This window comes from Culex pipiens, chromosome 3 (genome assembly GCF_016801865.2).
Source record: "Culex pipiens pallens isolate TS chromosome 3, TS_CPP_V2, whole genome shotgun sequence".
Taxonomy (NCBI): domain Eukaryota; kingdom Metazoa; phylum Arthropoda; class Insecta; order Diptera; family Culicidae; genus Culex; species Culex pipiens.
Genome location: NC_068939.1, coordinates 30,535,399 through 30,556,070, shown reverse-complemented (window position 1 = coordinate 30,556,070; position 20,672 = coordinate 30,535,399). Strand labels below are relative to the sequence as shown.

At 38.4% G+C, this 20,672-nt stretch overlaps 3 protein-coding genes across 4 annotated transcripts in view; 2 read left to right on the top strand and 1 right to left on the bottom strand.

The window, feature by feature from the left end:
* The window catches only part of LOC120428812 (opsin, ultraviolet-sensitive), a 306,492-nt gene that overhangs the window by 18,689 nt on the left and 267,131 nt on the right, over window positions 1-20,672 (bottom strand). The gene's annotated exons all lie outside the window — the stretch shown is intronic.
* Window positions 7,455-8,679, top strand: LOC120428813 (uncharacterized). Its single transcript, XM_039593915.2, has one exon. The coding sequence runs from the start codon at window positions 7,520-7,522 to the stop codon at window positions 8,573-8,575; it is 1,056 nt and encodes a 351-aa protein (XP_039449849.1). The 5' UTR covers window positions 7,455-7,519; the 3' UTR covers window positions 8,576-8,679.
* On the top strand, window positions 13,199-14,009 carry LOC128093535 (uncharacterized). The gene has a single exon (XM_052710765.1). The coding sequence runs from the start codon at window positions 13,275-13,277 to the stop codon at window positions 13,791-13,793; it is 519 nt and encodes a 172-aa protein (XP_052566725.1). The 5' UTR covers window positions 13,199-13,274; the 3' UTR covers window positions 13,794-14,009.

Genomic DNA, 20,672 nt, shown 5'->3' with positions numbered 1-20,672 from the left:
CGAAAACGCGAATGTAGCACACTTCCTAGCGGCGAACAATAGTAACATGATCTCCATTGGGAAATCATGTTACTATTGTTCTATGCTAGGAAGGGTGCTACATCCGGTTCGCGGTAGCCGTGGAGCTTGGGGCAGACCGAGCTCTTTAACTGGACGTCTTCCAGGGAGGTCATGGTGCCGCCAACCGGACCAGGCCCGGAGAGAGGGTTGTCCTTCGCACGAGGAGCCAGGCTCGACTCGCTCGAAGAACGGTTCTGGTGTGTTGAATCCCTTACGGGTTCGAGTTGATTCCTTAGAAAAGGAAGTTGGTTTGAGAATAAAATTCTCGTTGGTTTTTGCTTGTATCGCCCGGAAGCGAAACGAAGCGGGGGGTTCCGCGAGCCACCGGGGCGTGGCTCAGGCAGAGAGTTGAACGTGTTTGATACTTCATCGAGGAACGGCACTCGAATCTACTACGTCGCAGGAATGGCCACCTTGAGGGCGGGACGCACATCCGGGTTCTGCGTTGTCGTCACAGCTGCATGCTCGTCGGGTTGATGACTTCAGTAATTGTTGTCGACCAATTCCGGTTCCACGTTGGCCGCGCACGCTCGCGAATCCCAGCAGGTCATGCTCGAAAGGTTCACAGTTTCCGCTTCTCGTAGATGTTGGTGCGGGCGTTGCACTCGGACGTCATCCCAGCAGGCGGTTTGGTGGCCCAGGCCTACCACGCCGCCGTGGACAATGACGAATTATTGGGGGTTGGCGATGACGGATCCACCGGAGTGCTCCAGTCCAAGACGGCGACGAATGGGTTGAACTCACTGTGCTACATCCTGAACGAGACTGAAGTTCCGAATGAACCTCTCGTGGTTTTTATACTAGTTCTATGACGTCATTTTGCAAGCGACTTGCAGTCGCCAGTTCATTGATTAGTATGCGACGAATGGGATAGTTTGCGTGAGCTTTGGTCGTGCTGGCCGGCACACATGCTCAAACTCACATGTGATGTAGTGGTGCGATGAAAAATACAGGAATTTTCATGCCGGGGGGAATTTGTGTTATCTGATTCACCCACTAATTGGACGCAATTTCATAACATTCCCCGGCTGACAAATAGAATCAACATTTCGTGTTTTTTCTTGCCACCAACGAAAAAAATACCTCTGACTGATGTGTGAAATTATCCTAATGGATTTCTGTGTTGTTATTCGAAGCAACAATTGCGCACATATGCGGTGTCTCGGGATAAAAAGTATTTTTTGTCCGAAAAAGAAAATGGAAAAATGAATAAACCAAGGAATAAACGATTTCTTTCCCCGAAAACCTGACCTTGCTACCAGCTGCCTTAAATATTGATGACCGTTTGCGTAACACCTTATTTTCGGTAACGAACTCCCCAAAATAAGTTTTCTCTCGAATCAGCGACGTCAGCGCCACCGGTTTTCCCGGAATATACGAGAGAGAAAAACTCGGCATCTGCGAAATTACGCCGGTTGTTTTTGTTTATGTTTGCTAGCTTTTCCTCGTTTGTTGTTTTAGTTTTTAACCGAGGTTTTAAGATGGTGGAGGTGCTGGCTGTAGAATCAGTAGAGGAGAACATGGTTTGCAATGATGATGTCATCAAGTGGGTTTTTTTTCTTGTATTGAGATTTCTACTAAAATCCCTTGAAGTGAGCTTTTACAGAATATTTAAGTACAGTCAAGACAAGATTATCTGAAAACCTCAAAAAAAAATTCATTCCGGATTATCGAATCTTTGGATAATCGAATCACGAAAATGACTTTTTATCATTGTCTTGATTAGGGTCGATTAGATCAAATATGACCCCAAAAATGCTCCAAATTATTCTGAGAATATGTAATCCAAGATGGCGGCCAACATTTTGAACATAAAAAATTTAAATTTTAGACAGGGCCGAATGGTTCTCCTCCAAAGTTTGTATGGAGAGTTAGGGCGGTTCGTCGCTGTTGCATACAAGCAAAAATTGCATGCAATATGTGGAAGTAGCAAATTCTTTGTGTAAATATGGGTATTCGGCGCCGTCGCTCCGTGCCATACTTTCATACACTTAGGAGCCCAGGGCGGCGAAGTCCTTGTAGATAAAAAGGAAGACACTAGTGGTTGGTACTAGCAATGGTGGCCGACAGCTATAAAGTCAACTTCGTTTTTTATGTGGAAGTAGCTAACAGCACTTATTTTCCATACAAACTTTGGAGAAAAACCATTCGGCCCAGTCAATTTTTTTTTGAAAAATTCAAAGTGCACGTGTTTCTGGGGACCCCAAACCTCAAGCTTTCACTCGAGTTGAGCCTGCGCAGAAATTTTGTTGGTCGGTGTAATCCTTATTATTTTTTTTCATAAAATTATTTTTATTAGGTCCTTTTCGGTATTGAGACCTGGTACTGGGAGTAAATAATATGTATTATATAGTTATAAAACTTTATTGTTTAATCATTACAAAAGAGTTGTAAAATCAAGAATGTAAAATGATGTTCACATAAATGCCCCATATGAATTTTCAACACTTTTGAGTTAATGATGCACAGTTTGGTCCAAAATCATGTGCTGTTTCAGAAAACCAGGGCTGCGGAGTCGGGTCATGTTTTAGACGACTCCGACTCCGACTCCGACTCCGGCTTTCTGAGTTAAGCCGACTCCGACTCCGACTCCGGCTCCGGCTTTCAGTTTCATACGACTCCGACTCCGACTCCGACTCCGGCCTGCCAACTCTAGCCGACTCCGACTCCGACTCCGACTCCAGCTTTTAACAAATTGTTGACTCCGACTCCGACTCCGACTCCAACACTAACTCAGTATTAAGAATATCTAAAAAAAATGTTTAAATAAAATCTGCATTCCTCTTACTATCCCCCACCTTTTAGCTATTTTGAAGTTAATTTTGTAACTTTCCTTCAGTTGACATAGTCGATTCATTAAGAACCTGCAAACTCTGTTTCCATCTTTGAATTAATCAGCTATTCAAAGGTAGTCCACATCTCAGCTTAAAATAACTTCGCACAAGTAATGCTTAAACAGCGAAATGAATTTAATGAAATGAAAAGTATTAATAACATCACTCACATGTTTAGCTCACATTTGCGCGTATACCTGTAAACCGGGGTGACATTGATAAGTTGTAGTTTTTTTGCAAAATTATAGTACAAAATGATTTTGAAAAATCAGAGTACCTCAAGAAGTATAATTGGATTCTGCTTTTAGAAAAATTAGAATTTTTATTGAATTTACTGAAAATTGACAAAAATCAAATCAAGATATTCGCTCTACAGCATTACCTTGCCTTGGCGTCGAGAGATTACGAGATTCCTACTCGAAAGTAGGTGTCCGAAGGCTTGATTGTTGAGGCAATTGCAAACCTCTTTTTACACCTAAGCTTCCATCCACCCCGGAATTCGAACTGACAACCTTTAGATTGTGAGTCCAACTGCCTACCAGTGACTCCACCGAGACAGGAAACGACTCCTAAACCTGGACTGAGCTAACGAACTGACCTCAGGCCGACTGGATGAGAGGCTACCACGCTTACCCCTTCACCACGAGTCCCCTGAAATTTTACATTACTTTTATTTAAAAGTTTATAAACTAGTTAAACAAATATTTAATTGCTATTTAAAAAAAGGAGACCTAGCCTTCATAATCGATTTGATATAATATATAAAATCATTTTGCTTACATTCAGGCTGTAATTTGTAAGACACAAAGTAACTATCAAAGTCACCCTGGTATTGAAATAAACCAGGGGTGCTCAAAGTTTTTGGAGGCCGGGCCAAATTTGAAGCTCAAATTAGCTTGCGGGCCAAATTTACAAAATAGGTGAAATTACTTTATTTTAATTTTAAAAGCTAAAAAACTACATCTATAAATGGAAGTTTTTTGAAATTTCTGTTATTTTTACATAACATTAATAACATTTTCGTTAGTAACATTTTCGTTAAAAACAATTCCGTTAAAAAAAATAATAGAAACACGAAATGACAGTTTTCTATCAGTATTGTTCATTTAATTGTTTTAGGTATTTGAAAATTTGTTTTTTCATTAAATTTTAAATGATTTTTTTTTTCAATTCGAAAATGGTGAAATGTAATCTGAACAATTTATGGAACGGCGTAATTTTATCTTTGAATTAAGGGGTTACATACATGTAAATCGGCAAAAATTTCAGAGGTTGGTTTGAGCACACGGTTAAACCTTTTTTTTAATCTGTTTTCAGGGCATTTAAATATACATTTTCATCTATCAATAAAATAAATTTTAACACATTTGGTTGTATATTTACCGAGATATAGCTATTTGAAGTTAGCAGTTTCAAAAAACGGGTGCCACGATATCTCATTACTGTTTTGACCAAATCGGCTCAAAATTTTGGTGGAGACTCCTTAAACCGGTCCCGTGTGCATGACGAAAGCCAATTTAAAAAAAGTTTATTTTAAAAAAAAGATAAAAATATTTTTGTGTTTTTCATATAAAAATTCGTCAGTTTTTGATTTTTGTATTTTTTTAAAAAACAAAATTTTAAAATCGGGCTTCGTCATGCACACGGAATATGTCTTGAGAGTCTTCACCCCAGATTTTAGTCAATTTGGGCAATCCCATCTCGAGATATCGTGGCACCCGGAAATCAACTCGGTTGTTGTTAATTCATTTATTTCTGGCAGCTTTAACCTTCTTGGTCATTCGCTGCCCATATCAACTCGGTGTTCCGAGAAAAACGCTCACAAAGTTTGACAGTCCGCTTTGCACATGGCAAAAGTTTAAACTTAAATCGTCTTCTACTCACTTAAATAATGACATATCTCCATGAAACTTTCAGGAGTGATTGGAATTCATCTTTGTAAAGGATTTAATAAATATTCTACAATGTATTTCTTATGAGTGAACTGTCATTTCTACCACTCGAATCCGGTGCTTCATTGATTTCAGTTGATTGCACTTAAATTACCATTGATATTTTGAAGTATTCTGAAAAAAAAAAATTGCGCCTTATTATTTGAGCCAATTTTTAAAAATGAGGAGGGAGGGGAGGTTTGGTCGACAAAAGCTTTGTAAAATATTCGCAACATCCTTATTCCTCCGATTTCAATATTTTGTCTGCCTGAATAAGATGGTAGTCAATCAGATTCGTTATGTCATGAGTTTGAAACCCGAGGGAAGTTTGATGGTCAGTGCATAAAAATGGTCATTATGACTTTCAAGCTAATATGGAATATTTTTTTTTTGCAATTATTACAGATTTCTACCTAGCCAAATTTAAACATCCGATAAACATTTCCAAAAATGTTTGATGAAAGTTTTGACGATATTTACTTGTTTAACTTACATTGAAACGTGTAAAATTGTTTGAATTATAAAGATCTTTGTACAACATATTTTTTTCGTGAAATGGGATCAATACATTAATAAATCATTAGTTTTTGTTTTGACAATTTTTTTTTTTTAATAACCCTACTTTAAAAAAAAGTATGAAATCACTTTACAAGTGTTCCACGGGCCATTTTACATGATCATTCAAAATGGGTCCGCGGGCCACAAAAAAACACCTCGCGGGCCACGTTTGGCCCGCGGGCCATACTTTGGTCACCCCTGAAATAAACAGTTTACGTAACTATATTGCAAAGCTCTACTGAATTTATTTGAAAATACATACATGAACATTTTGTGATTCAGCCCAGTACATGGTTTTAAACTTCATCATCCCGGTACGAGAATCGAATTCACGACCTCTGGATTGGAAACCCAGCACGCTGCTAGTCCAAACCCAACCCCTACCGGTCAGTATTCCCAGTGAGCATATTTACTCTTTTAAGGGATCTGACTTTGCCGAGCCAGACAGGAATCGAACCCATCACCTTCCGCTTACAAGGGAAACCCGTAACATCACGGCCATGGAAGCTCGGTTTGAACATATAAATCATGATAAAATTCTTACCGGTTGAATAATATCGGAAAAATTCAAGTTTCATCAATGTTACCCCGGTTTATGTCATTTAAAAAAATAATATTTTTTTAGATTTGTTCAACGATATTTTTAAGGATCCACATTTACAAATTTTTGTAGAGAAATAGTAAACATTAAGGAAATATATATATTTAATATATTCAATGATGATTTCACAATTAGTTGCAACTTATTTTTGATATTGTCTGACAATTTCAAATATTTACAACACGGCCCTTTGATTTTTTTAAAATGTGCATGTTGAGTTCCAAGTAATAGATTGTGATACCTAATAGTTGATAATTTGATGGGCAATTTCAACAATCATTTTAGTTAAGTACTGATGGTTAAATTTGAATCGAAAGAAAACATAATTACATCATAATAATTAAAAAAATGACTGCACAACCAAAATTGTTTATAATTTTATTAGTTATGAAAGTACAAACATGGGTAAATGAGGGGAAATTTATCATTTACTGATCATAGTGAAATAACAAAGTCGGAACTATCCAATCAAATTAAAAATGCTACAAAAACATAATGGCATCTGATAAATCTCTTGAATCAACCCATAAATTAACTGAAAAAAAATCAATACTAGGTTTAAAATAAACTAGGCACATAAAAGTTTTGTAAATAAATTTGCATTATAACAAAAACTGAACAATAAAAAAGTTCATAAATTTTATTGAATTTAAGATAACTCCGACTCCAGCTCCGACTCCGGGTATATCAGAAATTGTCGACTCCGGCTCCGACTCCGACTCCAGCTAATAAAATTTAGCCGACTCCGACTCCGACTCCGACTCCAGCTATTCGAGTTTTGACGACTCCGACTCCGACTCCGACTCCAGGTCCCCAAAAAGACCCGACTCCACCGACTCCGGCTCCGACTCCGACTCCGACTCCACAGCCCTGCAGAAAACCAATAAAATCCATTACTTTGTTCTAAGAATCTGGAGGTTATCGAGTTTTTCAAGAAATCCAAACAAGTAGCCTTATATGTGGGACAAACTTGCTTGCGTTTTTATCAGCTTGCTGTTTATGCATTTGAGACATTCATGCGAAAATGGGCAGTACAGTGGTCTTACAAGCATATCTTAACATCCGGTCTTTTTTTTTGTGCAAATCTGGGACTTTTTCTACCTGATTTAATCTTTTTATTTGCTTTAAACCTATAGATTAAACTCGTTTTTTAAAATTCAAAATCCCCTCGGTGCGGATAGATACCAGAGTGACAAACATTTTAAAAATAAATCGATATCACCGCACGCTCTTATCAGTTGGTATCAATCTAGTTCAATTCGCGCGGCGTGGTGATAATTATTTTTTACACCCAGACTGCAACACTTATCGTGCAGAACAATCATGCCCGAGCAATTTGAATCAACACGAATGAACGCGTTTCGAAGCTTTGGTATGGTGGTTGAACTACTACTCTTAAAGAGCAGGGTTCCCAATGTATTGGTCCACTCGAGAGTGTGTTTAGTCACTGGCAAAGTCTATAAATCGACCTACTAGCGGGTCGTCGCGCGACAGTTGCACTGGAACTCTGAACCAGGAGGAACGACTGCTTCACGATGAATCAGCACCAGATGATTGGTTCGATTGCGGAGTTCAACGGCGAGCACGACGACTGGGATGTGTATTACGAGCGGTTGGAGCAGTACTTTGAGGTGAACGATGTTCCGGAAGCAAAGCGAAGTGCGTTCTTGATCAGTGTTATTGGGACGGATGCGTACAAGAGTTTGCGGGACTTGTGCCATCCGGTGGTACCGAAGGATAAGCCGTTCGAGGAGTTGTGTGTGCTGTTGCGCAAGCAGTTCAGCCGACAGGTTGCGATCTACAGGGAACGAACCAAGTTCTTCAACGCACGGCACGAAAATCATGAGAATGCAACGCAGTGGTACGGACGGTTGAAGCGACTGTCGGTGGACTGCAAGTTTGGAGCTAATTTGGAGCAGGTCCTGGTGGACAAATTCGTTACGGGACTGCGAGCAGGCCAGGTGTTGGATCGACTCTGCGAAGAGGGTGAGGGTTTGAAGCTGGAACAGGCTCTGGAAATTGCGATCAACAAGGAGTGTGCCGCGAAGGACAATGCTTACGCCCCGGTCCGGTTCCAACCTCCGGCGCACAATCCATTTGCCGGAGGGTGCATCCCTCCTCCGAAACCCTGCCTGTTTAGAGGAAATCCAGTGCGAGCTTCGGCAGCCTGTCCACCGCTTGGTGGCGGTGGTGGACTGTTCGGTGGCAGTTGTGGAACCACCTTCGGATCTGCCCAGCAACAACCCTACTCAGCACCACAAGCCATGGCCTGCACATTCGGAACTGCTCCTGCACCCGCCCCGATGGCGCTTAAATCCATGGCAAATCCTGTGGCACGGTTTGCCATGATGGACGCACTGGAAGCCGAACAGCCAGAAAACGTGGAACACAACCAACTGGAAGGTTTGGGTGGTTCAGCACCAGCTGTAGGTGCAGAAGCCACCGCCGATGATGGTGCTCCGGAGGGCGCTGGTGGCGCAGTCGGCAAGACAAAACGGGTTCGCACTAGACGCCGCGGTCGTGGCGGTCGCGGCGGCGTGGCTGACAACGCTTCTGATAAGAATTCTGTTGATGGAGAAGCTAAAGATTAGGCTGATACTGTAGAGTAGACTTAAAACTAACCTGTAAGATAGTTAATTAACTTATGAATCTTGTATTAAAAAAAAACTTAACCAAGTTTGTTGAACAAAACAAATCTATGAATTTATTGAATCCGAAAAAAAAACATTACTGTCAACAGATCATGCCAACTTCAACTCACTCTCCTCATCCTTCTCCGTGTCACACAATGCTCGTTTTCTTGCTAACTTTTCCTGGAAGGAAGCATTTTCATGCCACACCGGGGAAACGAAGTTTCCGAACGATTGCCTTAAAGCCTCTCTGTTTCGTGCCGCTTTTGGCAGCTCCTCGAACCTCTCCTTCTTCCTGAGTATTTAATTTGCGGGGTGATGTGGAAGAGATAATAAAACGAGGACGAATTTTCCTGGGAAAACGGGTCGCGGCGTGGGCAAATTGTTTGATTTCGCGCGAATGCTGGAAATCGTAAAAAAGGTTGTAAGAGCATTTTAATGAATTACATGCACCTACCCTACCTACTTTTTTGTTAGACTTGGCCGCTTTGAATAACATTGCATTGAGCAAAGTGCTTTGCTTACTTTCTCGATTAATTTTCATTGCAATGATTTTTCCGCAAACATTGCAAAATAAGCTTGAATTAATTAGTCCCATATGGGTACTGTCTGGCAGCAGGCTTCGCCGAATGGTTAAGCTGTCCGCCTTGTAAGCGGATGGTCATGGGTTCGATTTCCATCTGCTCCAACCTTCCAACGGATGGGAAAGAAAAACGTCGGTCCCGGCCTCAGTTGTTGTTAAGCCGTTAAGTCATTCCAGGGTAGGAGTCGTCTCCGCCATATAAGGACAAACAACACACTAAACCAAGCCTGCTCCGGTGGAATTCCTGGCGGCGGTTGGACTCGAAATCCAAAGGTCGGCAGTTCGAACCCTGGGGTGGAAGGTTCCTTGGAGTAGAAAGAGGGTTTGGGTGCTCTCCCCATTCAAGCCTTTGGACTCCTAGGTTCGAGCAGAAACTTGCAACAGAGACCACAAAAGACCTGGGGGTCGTTAATGTGGATGTATTGATTTTGATTGGGTATTGTCTCTGAATTGTACCTTGAAGAAGTCAGCGCATTGTGGAAAGGCTTTTAATTAATTGAAATTGAAAAATTCCAGTGGAACTCGTCAAGCTGAGCCGTTTCAGATTGTTCACGTGATTTTTCAACTTGACTGTTCCATTGAATCATATACTTTGTTGAATTTGGCAAATTGGATTGAATTCGGCTGAAGAGAATGAAAGAGCGACGACTTGTTTGAGGAAATTTTAACCAATGCTTCAGAGAAATTCTCGTAGATTTGGCTCAATTCCGAAGAATGAAGAGGGAATTGCACGTGTGCTGGTGAAATTAAACACAGACAAAAATACTTACTCTTATCTTTCTATTGAAAAGCTACATCCATTGTTATAAAAAAAGAAAGGAGATAAATGTTATACCAGAATTATTCTTCTGCAAACCATGGTGCAAAGTTGATCTTATTATTATTTAGATTTCATTTACATTCAACATTCAAACTATTACCATTCAAGAATCGTTACAATTTCAACTCCGACCATTCAAGAATCGTTAAAATTTCAACTCTGATACATCGCATAGGTTGGTTCCCGTATTGACCATCAGATTGAGAATGCAGTTTTTCGATTTTGTTTTTTCCGTGATTGATGATTTGTTCAATGATTTACGTCGGTTTCGTGTTTTTTCAATCAAAAATATTTCAAGTCGATTCTATTTTTATTTTGTCCGATTTTGCTGCTCGACTGGAACCCTGATGGGCTAAAATCGAAAATTAAATGTTCGAATAAGTTATTTATCCATGACTTTTTTGCGTTTTCGTGGGGTATTCAGCTATAATATAAACCTATAAATGGTGTGGGAATTTGTAGTCCGTGGCGGTCAAAATGGCGGTAATGACTATTCAGAAAATTTAATTCAAATTTGCTTAGTATGGGGTTGCAGTAATCGAATTTGATGTCAACAATAAAAAATAAAAATAAAACCACAAAAAAAGTTTTTGTTCCCGATTCGTTTTTCTGAAGCTTCAGAAACCTCCAGATAACCAAAGCATCAAATTGAAAATATTTTTTCTCAAAAAATTCAGAAAATTTCCTATAAATCGTCTAATTAACATTCAAATTTGAAATTTGAGTTCGATTCGGAAACGGAACGCATTTAGAATGATATAGTAGTATGTCAGGAACAATGTTTCCACACAACAACAAAAATCCCTAAAAAAGGTTTACAACTCGCGCGCGGTGCTTTAAAGAATAAAGTGCGTTATTCGAGTATTTTCAAACATTCTAAAGTCATTAAAATTTGTTCGTCTGGGGCTTCAAGTTATAGTTTGATGTCCCCTGAACAAGTTCCTGTACAGACATAGTCCATAAAACCTTGTGTTTGGGCATAGCAGGGCATTTTAGGGAGAAAAATTTGCATTTTTAGTGACAAAATTTCCAAAATCACTCCACAAATTGAACCAAAAATTTGTGTACCTGAAACTAATGCATGCAGCTAGTAGGAAATTTCACGGAAAACATGTTCCTTTTTTAACATTCGATTTATGGCTAAGCAAAGCCGAGATATTTGCATTTTAGTGAACAAAAAAGGACAAATTTTCAAAATTCTTCTATTTAAATAATCATAAATTAAAATGCATTTATTCAAAGTTCATATCTCCAAGCTGTGAATGTGAAATTTTGTTTGGGCAAGTATATTCAAATAAAAGAAGCTTATTTATAAAAAAACATGTTTTTATATAGTCTCCCATTCGAGCTTTATTTGTTCATATTCAGAGAGCAGTACTTATAAATATGTCGTTTACGTCACATTGTGAGAAAATCTCATGTTTTTTTTCATGATGTGTTGGACAATCTTCCGGCGAAGTTAAAATTAGTTTGTAAATCATAAATTTTATTTGTTGTTGAAACATAATTCGGAAAAATCTTAAAATTTTCTGTGGAATAAATTTCATATAAAATGTGAAAACTTTTAATTCTTGCTTCTTATTCTGTTTAAAATGCGAACAAATATAGCAAAATTTCGGACTTCCAACAATGTTACCTTGCATTTATATTTTTCTCGTTAAAAAGCTTATAAGCTTAGTTAACTAAATAAAAACATTGATTTTTTCTTTTAAATTTTAGCAGAAACCTTAGTGATGGTACATTTGAACACTCTTTTTTCTGATTTTAAGCGGTATACGCACTTCGGAAGAAATCGGTCAAGGAAAATTTCAAATGGGCAACAGTGGCATAGTAAACAAGCCAGAGAAGGTAAAGAAAAGCCCCAAGAAATCTCTCCCTTTTCTTTGTTGTACTGTTGTTGCTGCTGTAAAACTGATTCTTGACCCCTTTCCTTTGGAGCTGCGTATTGGCCCTTAACAAGAAAAACTTGTGTGGCATACCCCATGGCATTTTTTATGAATATTAATCGTGAGACAAACCTTACCAGTTGGAAAAAAATAAATTGAAAGCATGTCAATGTCACCCCGGCTTACGGTACATCCACTTAATTTTAAAGAAACAACAAAATTGAAGTTATTTGTTCTTGTAATGGAGGAAGAACAGTATAATAATCGAGATGACCGTAAACGTAAAAAGTGGTGTTTCACCGTCCTGATTGATGATATGAACGATTCAAAATAATTTTTTTGATTCAAAATATTCTATCGATGAAAATTGCGTTTTTCAGAAAAAAACGTGTTTTGTCATGTAAATACCAGGCGTCTCTATTATGCAATTTTTGTTTTTTTTTAATTGCTCAAAGTTCTTAAACAGGAAGGTTAAACACGACATTCTTCATATGAATCTCCCATGGGTCATCTCGATTTTTTTTTCAATGTCAAAAAATGAATTATTCATGAAATTTTCCAATCTTTTGTTTTTTTTTAATTTCAAGCACGAAACTTCCTTTTCATAAGCGCTGAACATTAAATATTAATTTTAAACAGCTTCAAAGTGAAATTTACAATATTTCGATCGAAAAGGCGGTGATCAACAATTCAGGAAATGCACTTGGTATTGTAACAGGCAATAAAATTTGCCTGAATTGGAACTCGAATTTGATGTTAAGGATGCACAACATCCAAGGAAGTTGTTGTCTTCTTATTCCAAAATTGTCAAACTTCAAACCAATTCTGCAACATTATGATTGTAAAAATAGTCAAACTTTGTTGTAAATTAGGGGTTAAATAAAAAAAATATCGAAAGTTCCCGTAGTTTTGAAGATACTAATATGTCTGTAACAACAATCTTGGTGCAAAAGCTCTGGTTGATCGAAAACTGCGTTTGTGCAAAACACATATTCAACATGGTGAAATGCACCCCGCTTGCTAAGAACTCTGACGTCAGCATTGCATTAAACATGCTCCGAAATCTTGCTGTGGCATGACTCACTAATTTTGTATAGCCGCCTTAGATCACAGCACATAGCTTCGTACATATGAATAAAAATGAACTCCGGTGGGAATCCCCCTTTTTGTGCACTAGTATCGAACGACCGTGTACGTACACGCCAGCTCGTGTACCATTCTGTAGCCGTATCGCGTGTAGCGTTGACCACCAATACCGCGGCGAGCCGGCGCCACATAAAAGCGTTCCGATGGCCGGTGACACCATTCAGTTCGGTTCAGATTGTTCACTTTGTTGGTTGAGATTCTCGAAAAAAGAAACGGAAGCGCAAGATGGCCAACATGATCGGTTCGATTCCGGAGTTTAACGGTTCCGTTGACGACTGGAACGTGTACCAGGAACGGCTGGAACAGTTCTTCGAGGTGAACGACATTGCCGCGCAGAAGCAGGTGGCGCTGTTGATCAGCGTGATCGGGGGTGACTCGTACAAGACGTTACGCGATCTGTGCCACCCGGTGCTGCCCAAGAACAAAACGTTCGACGAGCTGTGCACGCTGCTGCGGAAGCAGTACAGCCCACAGGTCGCGGTGTTCCGGGAACGAACCAACTTCTACAACGCCCGCCAGGAAGGTTACGAAAACGTAACTCAGTGGTACGGTCGTTTGAAGAAGCTATCGGTAGACTGCAAGTTCGGCGAGAATCTGGAGTCGATTCTGGTGGACAAGTTCGTGACGGGACTGCGAACGGGCCAGATTCTGGACCGGTTGTGCGAAGAGAACGAATCGCTCACGTTGGAGCAGGCGTTGGACCTGGCCGTGAATAAGGAGTGCGCGTTGAATGGGCAGCAGTAGGCTGTGCGTGGATGTGATAATTGTGTGTGTGGGTGCTGAGTGTTTGTGTGAGCTACTAGATCAATTGAATAAGAGTGCGATGGGGGTTAGTGAGTGTGTGCGTGCGTTTATCTATTTTTAGTCATTAATTTATTTGCTAGTGATTTAAGGCACCAAGTTCAATAGATAAGATAATATTGAAAAAATACAAAAAATCTTATTACACAAAACCTGCAAGGACTGTCTTTTCAATGCCAATTGAAGTGAAACAAAAAGAAAATCCCATCTATTGCTTCGTCATCGATTTCGCCATTTTGTTCTCCCTTACCCTTAGTACACAATTGGACAAAACGGTTTCCACGAAAACGAACTGTGCTACTTGAACTCAAAAGAGGCTTGCTCACTTCATCATGAGACTGTGACTTTTGAGAAGAGAACAAAAAAAATCAAAAAAGGCCCTTCCACAAACGAAAACGAAAAATTCCTGTGTTGCGAAATGACGGTGGGCGGTGGGTGCTGCCTCCGCGCCATTACGAAATATCCTCGAGATTACTTCTACAACGTGTTGAGACGTGTTTGCCGGGGCGGAAAAAGAAGAACTCGGTTGGTTTTCGCCGCTTTCCGCTGAACGATTTGTGAACACATGTGGGGGTGTCGTTGAACAAAGGAACACAGAGCGTTAAGAATGAAGAACGGATGCAGTGACAGGTTCTTGAGCGGTTGAAGGGCAAACAAAAAAAAACCGTTACATGCTTTTTGATGTTAATGGAAACAAGCTGTGTTTTAGGTTAATTTAAGTGGGAAAAATGCAATTTGAAAAAAAATTAAGTTAAAAAAATACTCAAAATTGATGCTTTTTCCAAATTAGGATGAAACTTCAACAAAAACAGTTGTTTTCAACGGTGCACCTTTCTGGAAGGTGAAACAAAATGTCAACAAAGAAGTTACTAAACTGTGGTTTCTTAAAAAAAGCAAAGGTGCCGACGAAAAATGTAAAGCGATGCTGACAAGTTTTGAGGTGGGAATTTTACGGTTGACTGGAAGCTGTAGAAGAGTTTTCCCGTGAAAATAAGGGTGGCGGTGGAAAACGGATCGTTTCTCGCGTGGTTAGCAAACACAAACACATGTGTGGAAGTGTGTGTCTGTGGGTGTGGAGGTGGATACAGGAGCTGCAAAAGAGTTATGCAAATTTGGTATGCCTGCGTAAGTGGTCGTCTTCTTCTGGCGGTGCATGTTTGTTTTTGGGTGGTGTAATGGGTTGGAAAATCGTGTGAAAAATTAGTTAGGAATTTTTCATGATGGAGGTTGCATTAAGACAAAGAAAAAAAGTTGAATGGCTAATAAATCAGCCTATTTTACACCCTTGGGTGTTCAAACTCTCTTTTTCGAAATTTGTTGCATTATCTATTAGAATAAAGAAGGTTTTTCTTGTTTTTAATTGTAACTAACTTAAGGTCATAACAATTAAAGTTTTTTTCTGTCCTCCTCTCTCATTAAAAAATATTTAAAATATGAGAGGCAAAAAAACAAAGCTGCTAAAAATTAAATAAAAATCAATTGTTCGTTCTACTGCATTGCCTTGGCGTTCTCGATTGGGAGATTCCTACTCGAAACTAGGTGTCCGAATGCTTGATTGTTGCGGCAATTGCAAACCCGGGCAGACGGTAATAGAGTATTTTAACCATTAGTGGACCCCCTAGTAAACTGAAACACATTTTTCACAAATTTTCAATATTTTAAGCACTTTTTCATAACTCTTTGTACAAAACAATGAAAACTGAAGTCTTTCGAACAGTTTTGACTGTTTGTTTCGTCAGTTTATTTGTGTTTTATCAGAAAAATAGCCATTTGAAAAAAAAGTTTTTTTTGCCTGTTATGGACCCCCTTTTCCTATAGTGGACCAGGGTTCATAATCCGATTGTGGACCCGGGTCCACTATAGGCAATGCATGGTGTAGGTCTAATGATAGATATAATGAATAAAAGATGGATTATGCTCACTTTTCATCATAAACAAATATGTTTTTTGGTAAACAACAAAAAAAACCTAACAGACATTTAAACACATTTATTTCCTAAAAAGATCAGAGAAAAAGTTTCAAAAACCACTGTAAACATAAAAATAATTTAAAAAAAAGTAATCTTGATGCAATTTTTTCCATATTGATTACATAAATGGTTGACCGAAACTAAATAATAGATTTGTTTACAGTTGCTGATAAAACCACGGATGTTTATTTAAAAAAATGTTTTGTTATTGATTTATTATTATAAAATATCATTTCAAACTGCAATTATGATGCTTCAGTTAAGTACAATTAACTATAGTTTTGATTAATTATAAATTCTTACGGCTTCAGCATTTTTGGTACTTTTAACATGAAAACAGCTATATTTATACTCATAATTGAAAAAATATGCGTTTAGGTTGATAACAACAAGCATTTATTGTATGTTTTAGAGAAACTTTTGCTTGAATACACAGTTTTCTTCATTTTTGAAGGTTAAATTAACAGGGGTCCACTTTTGGAAAAGTTAGGATTTCGTTGTCCTATATTGGACCCCCCTAATTTTTGCTCGAAAATGGCAGTTCTTAGCTTTATTTTAGTAAAGATCCTTAAACTTACATTATTTCGACTTGCTGATGTTAAATAATCAGTCAAAAAATGATTGGATGGTTAATTCAATCATAAAATATAAATGCAGTTTTGTTGTGAAAATGCTAGTGGCCATGGCTGATTTCAGATGTCGAACTCAAAACACTTATTTTGGTGAAAAGGACAATTCAATGTCAGTCAACATTGTTTTAAATGATGCTGAACATGCCAAATAAATGATTTGTAGACAAAAACACGCTTGAAATTGTGATTTTATTGAATTTTTCATCGAAAACCCTTCAGAGGGTCCACTATAGGAAAGGGGTCCACTAATGGATAACGTACCCTAACAAAATTCATGCCATTTTAATAACAAATATTATTAAAATAACAGAAGGTTTTATGGAATCTTTTTGAAAAATCCATTTTTGACTAAGAGGATAAGGACAGTTTCTGTTATCATTACAAAATTTGTTATTGGTCTCATATTGGTTGAAAGCCAAAACAACATTGGAATAACATTTTTTGTTATGCAAGAATATCTTAAACTGTTATTGGGATGATCGGATTAGTTGTTAAAATAACAAAAAATATTAACAAACCCGAGCAGACGGAAATAACTTGGGAAAACATTGTTTGTTATTTGAAAATACTAGGCCAATAACATTTTATGTTATTTATAACAAGATTTGTTATTCGTCGTTATGATTTTTTTGTTATTGGATTGTTACTGTAATAACAGACTAATATCATTTTAAGTTATTCTTCGAACAAATCTTTGTTATTATTTTTTGTTATTTTAACAACTAATCCGATCATCCCAATAACAGTTGGAGGTATTCTTCCATAACAAAAAATGTTATTCGAAAGTTGTTTTGGCTTTCAATCAATATCAGACAAATAACAAATTTTGTTATGATAACATAAACTGTTATTAAACCATTATTGAAAAATTGATTTTTCAAGAAGATTCCATAACACTTTGTTATTTTAATAGTTTGCATTATTGAAATGGCATGAATTTTGTTATTACCGTCTGCCCGGGAAGATTTGTTTGAAGAGTAATTAAAAGTGTTATTAGTCTGTTATTACAATAACAATCCAATAACAAAAAAAAAAAAACGTAACGACGAATAACAAATCTTGTTATAAATAACATAAAATGTAATTGGCCTAGTATTTTCAATTACCAATAAATGTTATTCCCAAGTTATTTCCGTCTGCTCGGGAACCTCTTTTTACACCTAAGCTTCCATTCACCCCAGGATTCGAACTGACGACCTTTGGATTTGTGAGTCCAAATGTCTACCAGCGACTACACCGAGACAGGACCCAGGGAGACGACTCCTACTCCTGGACTGAGCTAACGACCTAACCTCTAGGTTAGACCGGGGCCAACATTTACGTCCCCGTCCGACAAAAGGCGTGATCAGACAAATCTCGTCTCGAAAAATGCCACCGGGATCCTTCTGGGATCGAACTCCGACTGGGTGAGAGGCAACCACGCTTAAAAAAAAAGACAAACCGCAAACCAACTGTACTGATGTAGTTAAAAAAATAAACATTTCAAGAGTAACTCAACCGTTGAAGATATTTTTAAAAGTTATTTTTTTTCAACCCCCCCCCCCCCCCTCTTCAAAACCGGTCCGAAAATTCCGGCCAATGTACAGAAAAAAGTTTTTTTTTCGGATTTTATTATTCGAAGACTTGAAATTTTGAAACTAATGATTGCAAACCAACTGTATTGCTGTATACTGCATTTTCCATATCCATGTTCTTAATAAATATGGAGATCTGTGCCAAGCCATTATAACAATTGTCCTACAAGGTAAGGACTTAGCTTAAAATTTTCAGACTCTAAAAAAAAAGTTGGATCGGTAATTTCAACTTGCTGGTTCTTGAGCGTAACTCAACCAATCGGGACGATTCTATTATCCAGTGATTTGTAAGGATGTCTTTGCAGAATTTGATTTGATCAAATCGGTAACTTTTGCGATCAAAAACATCGTTCCAACTTTTTTTTTGCTAATAAAAAAAAGAATTGCCCAAAATTCCACGCAGCAAGCGCATAAAAAATATTGGAACGATTATTTTTTGGAAAATATTCGCCTAATTGAAGAATTGTGAAAATGAATAGTAAAATTGAAATTACAAGCCATGGTTTCGACGATATCCTGTTAGGATTGTATACACATTAACCTTCCCTTGGTATTAAAAAAAAATCACACATAAGGTATTGGGGTCCTTTTCGACCCCAAACTTTAAAAAATCGCCAAAAATCCAGTTTTTGACCGATTCCGGTTCTTTTGGTCACAAATGAAAGCTTAGAACATCCCCTTTCCGAAACTGACCTGGAAAACCGGATTTGGTCACTGTGGCCACCGGGAATCGACTACAACCGAAAAAAGGCCTTTTTGAGACCCCAACTTTGACGACCTGTATCTCCGGCAAATTTTAACCAACAATGGCATGACCGTAAATAAACATATCTTTCAATTTCATGAAGTTTGATATGGCGGATGATAGGGTTTCTCTCATATTCCGGAAGTGTCCCCAAGGGGCCATCGGTAACTGGTTCCAGATTGACCAGGATGGGTCAGCGAACATTGGCATGACTTTAGATTGACATAAATTTCAATTTCATGAAGTTTGATATGTCGGATGATAGGATTTTTCTCATATTCCGGGAGTGTCCCGAAGGGGCTACCGGTAACCGGTTCCAGATTGGCCAAGATGGGTCAGCGAACATTGGCATGACCGTAGATTGACATATCTTTCAATTTCATGAAGTTTGATATGTCGGATGATAGGGTTTCTCTCATATTCCGGGAGTGTCCCCAAAGGGCCACCGGTAACCGGTTCCAGATTGGCCACAATGGGTCAGCGAACAACGGCATGACCGTAAATAGACATATCTTTCAATTTCATGAAGTTTGATATGTCGGATGATAGGGTTTATCTCATATTCCGGAAGTGTCCCCAAGGCTCCACCGGTAACCGGTTCCAGATTGGCCAGGATGACTCAGAGATTAACGGCATTATCAAAGATGGACATATCTTTCAATTTCATGAAGTTTGATATGCAACATGATGGGTTTTCAACAAAAAATTCAAATTGGCCGTTCATCGGGTACCCGGGAACCGGTTCCAGGTTACCCGGAAGTGGCCACTAACACTCCAGAGTGGTTCTGGCAATCGTGTATTGTGTTTTTAGTAAGTTTTATGGATCAATTTCAACTATCATGACAGTATTGGTATCAGATTGGTCAGGATGACTCGTGAAAAACAGGAAAATATGAACTTTTCGGATATTCCGGATTTCCGGAACCGGTAGGTCACCTGGCTCTGATATTAATATTTGTGGTCAAAGTACAGGTAAATACCTGTCGAATGCAACCTGGAGCATCCTGATTGATTAAAATTTGCCGGAGATACAGGTCGTCAAAGTTGGGGTCTCAAAAAGGCCTTTTTTCGGTTGTAGTCGATTCCCGGTGGCCACAGTGACCAAATCCGGTTTTCCAGGTCGGTTTCGGAAAGGGGACGTTCTAAGCTTTCATTTGTGACCAAAAGAACCGGAAACGGTCAAAAACTGGATTTTTGGTGATTTTTTAAAGTTTGGGGTCGAAAAGGACCCCAATACCTTTAAAGTAACTTTTGTTATGGACGCTCCCCTAGGGGTCGTCCAAGGTTTATTTGTTTTGTGAAATGTGTATTTATACTATAAATTTAATGTCAGAAAATTTCAAGGCTCTAGCATGTATATAGCAAAAGTTATGGCAAATTTAATTTTCAAAAAGGCCGAAAAGGACCCCAATACCGTAGGAAGGTTCCAACTAACTATGTTACATTAAAATAAGCATTTGTTTTTCCTGAAAATAAAAAAGTTAAATACAACGTCCTTTAAAAAAGCAATAAATCAAGACAGTCAAAGATTACAGTTTTAAGCCTAATCACATTTGAGCAAATTGCAACAGATTGTGAAATAGGTTGTTATATGACTCATCAATTAGAATTGCGAGATGTAAGCATGTTTTGATCACGAATGAACAAGTTTGTACATGTTTGGGTCTTATCTGGGTGCAGAATAGTTGTCCGCAAAGCGGCCTCAATTTAGAACTGTCAAAGCGGAACCAATTTACTGTTCGCATAATTATACCAAGAAGTCTTATCAATAACGAGGGGTTCACGGATTGATTTTAATAAAAGGGAAATTTTCTGAACTTCTCCGGAATAACTGGATTTATATGTTTCCTATAAATGTAATAAATAATCAAAATACTGAACGATTTAAAAAAATCAACATT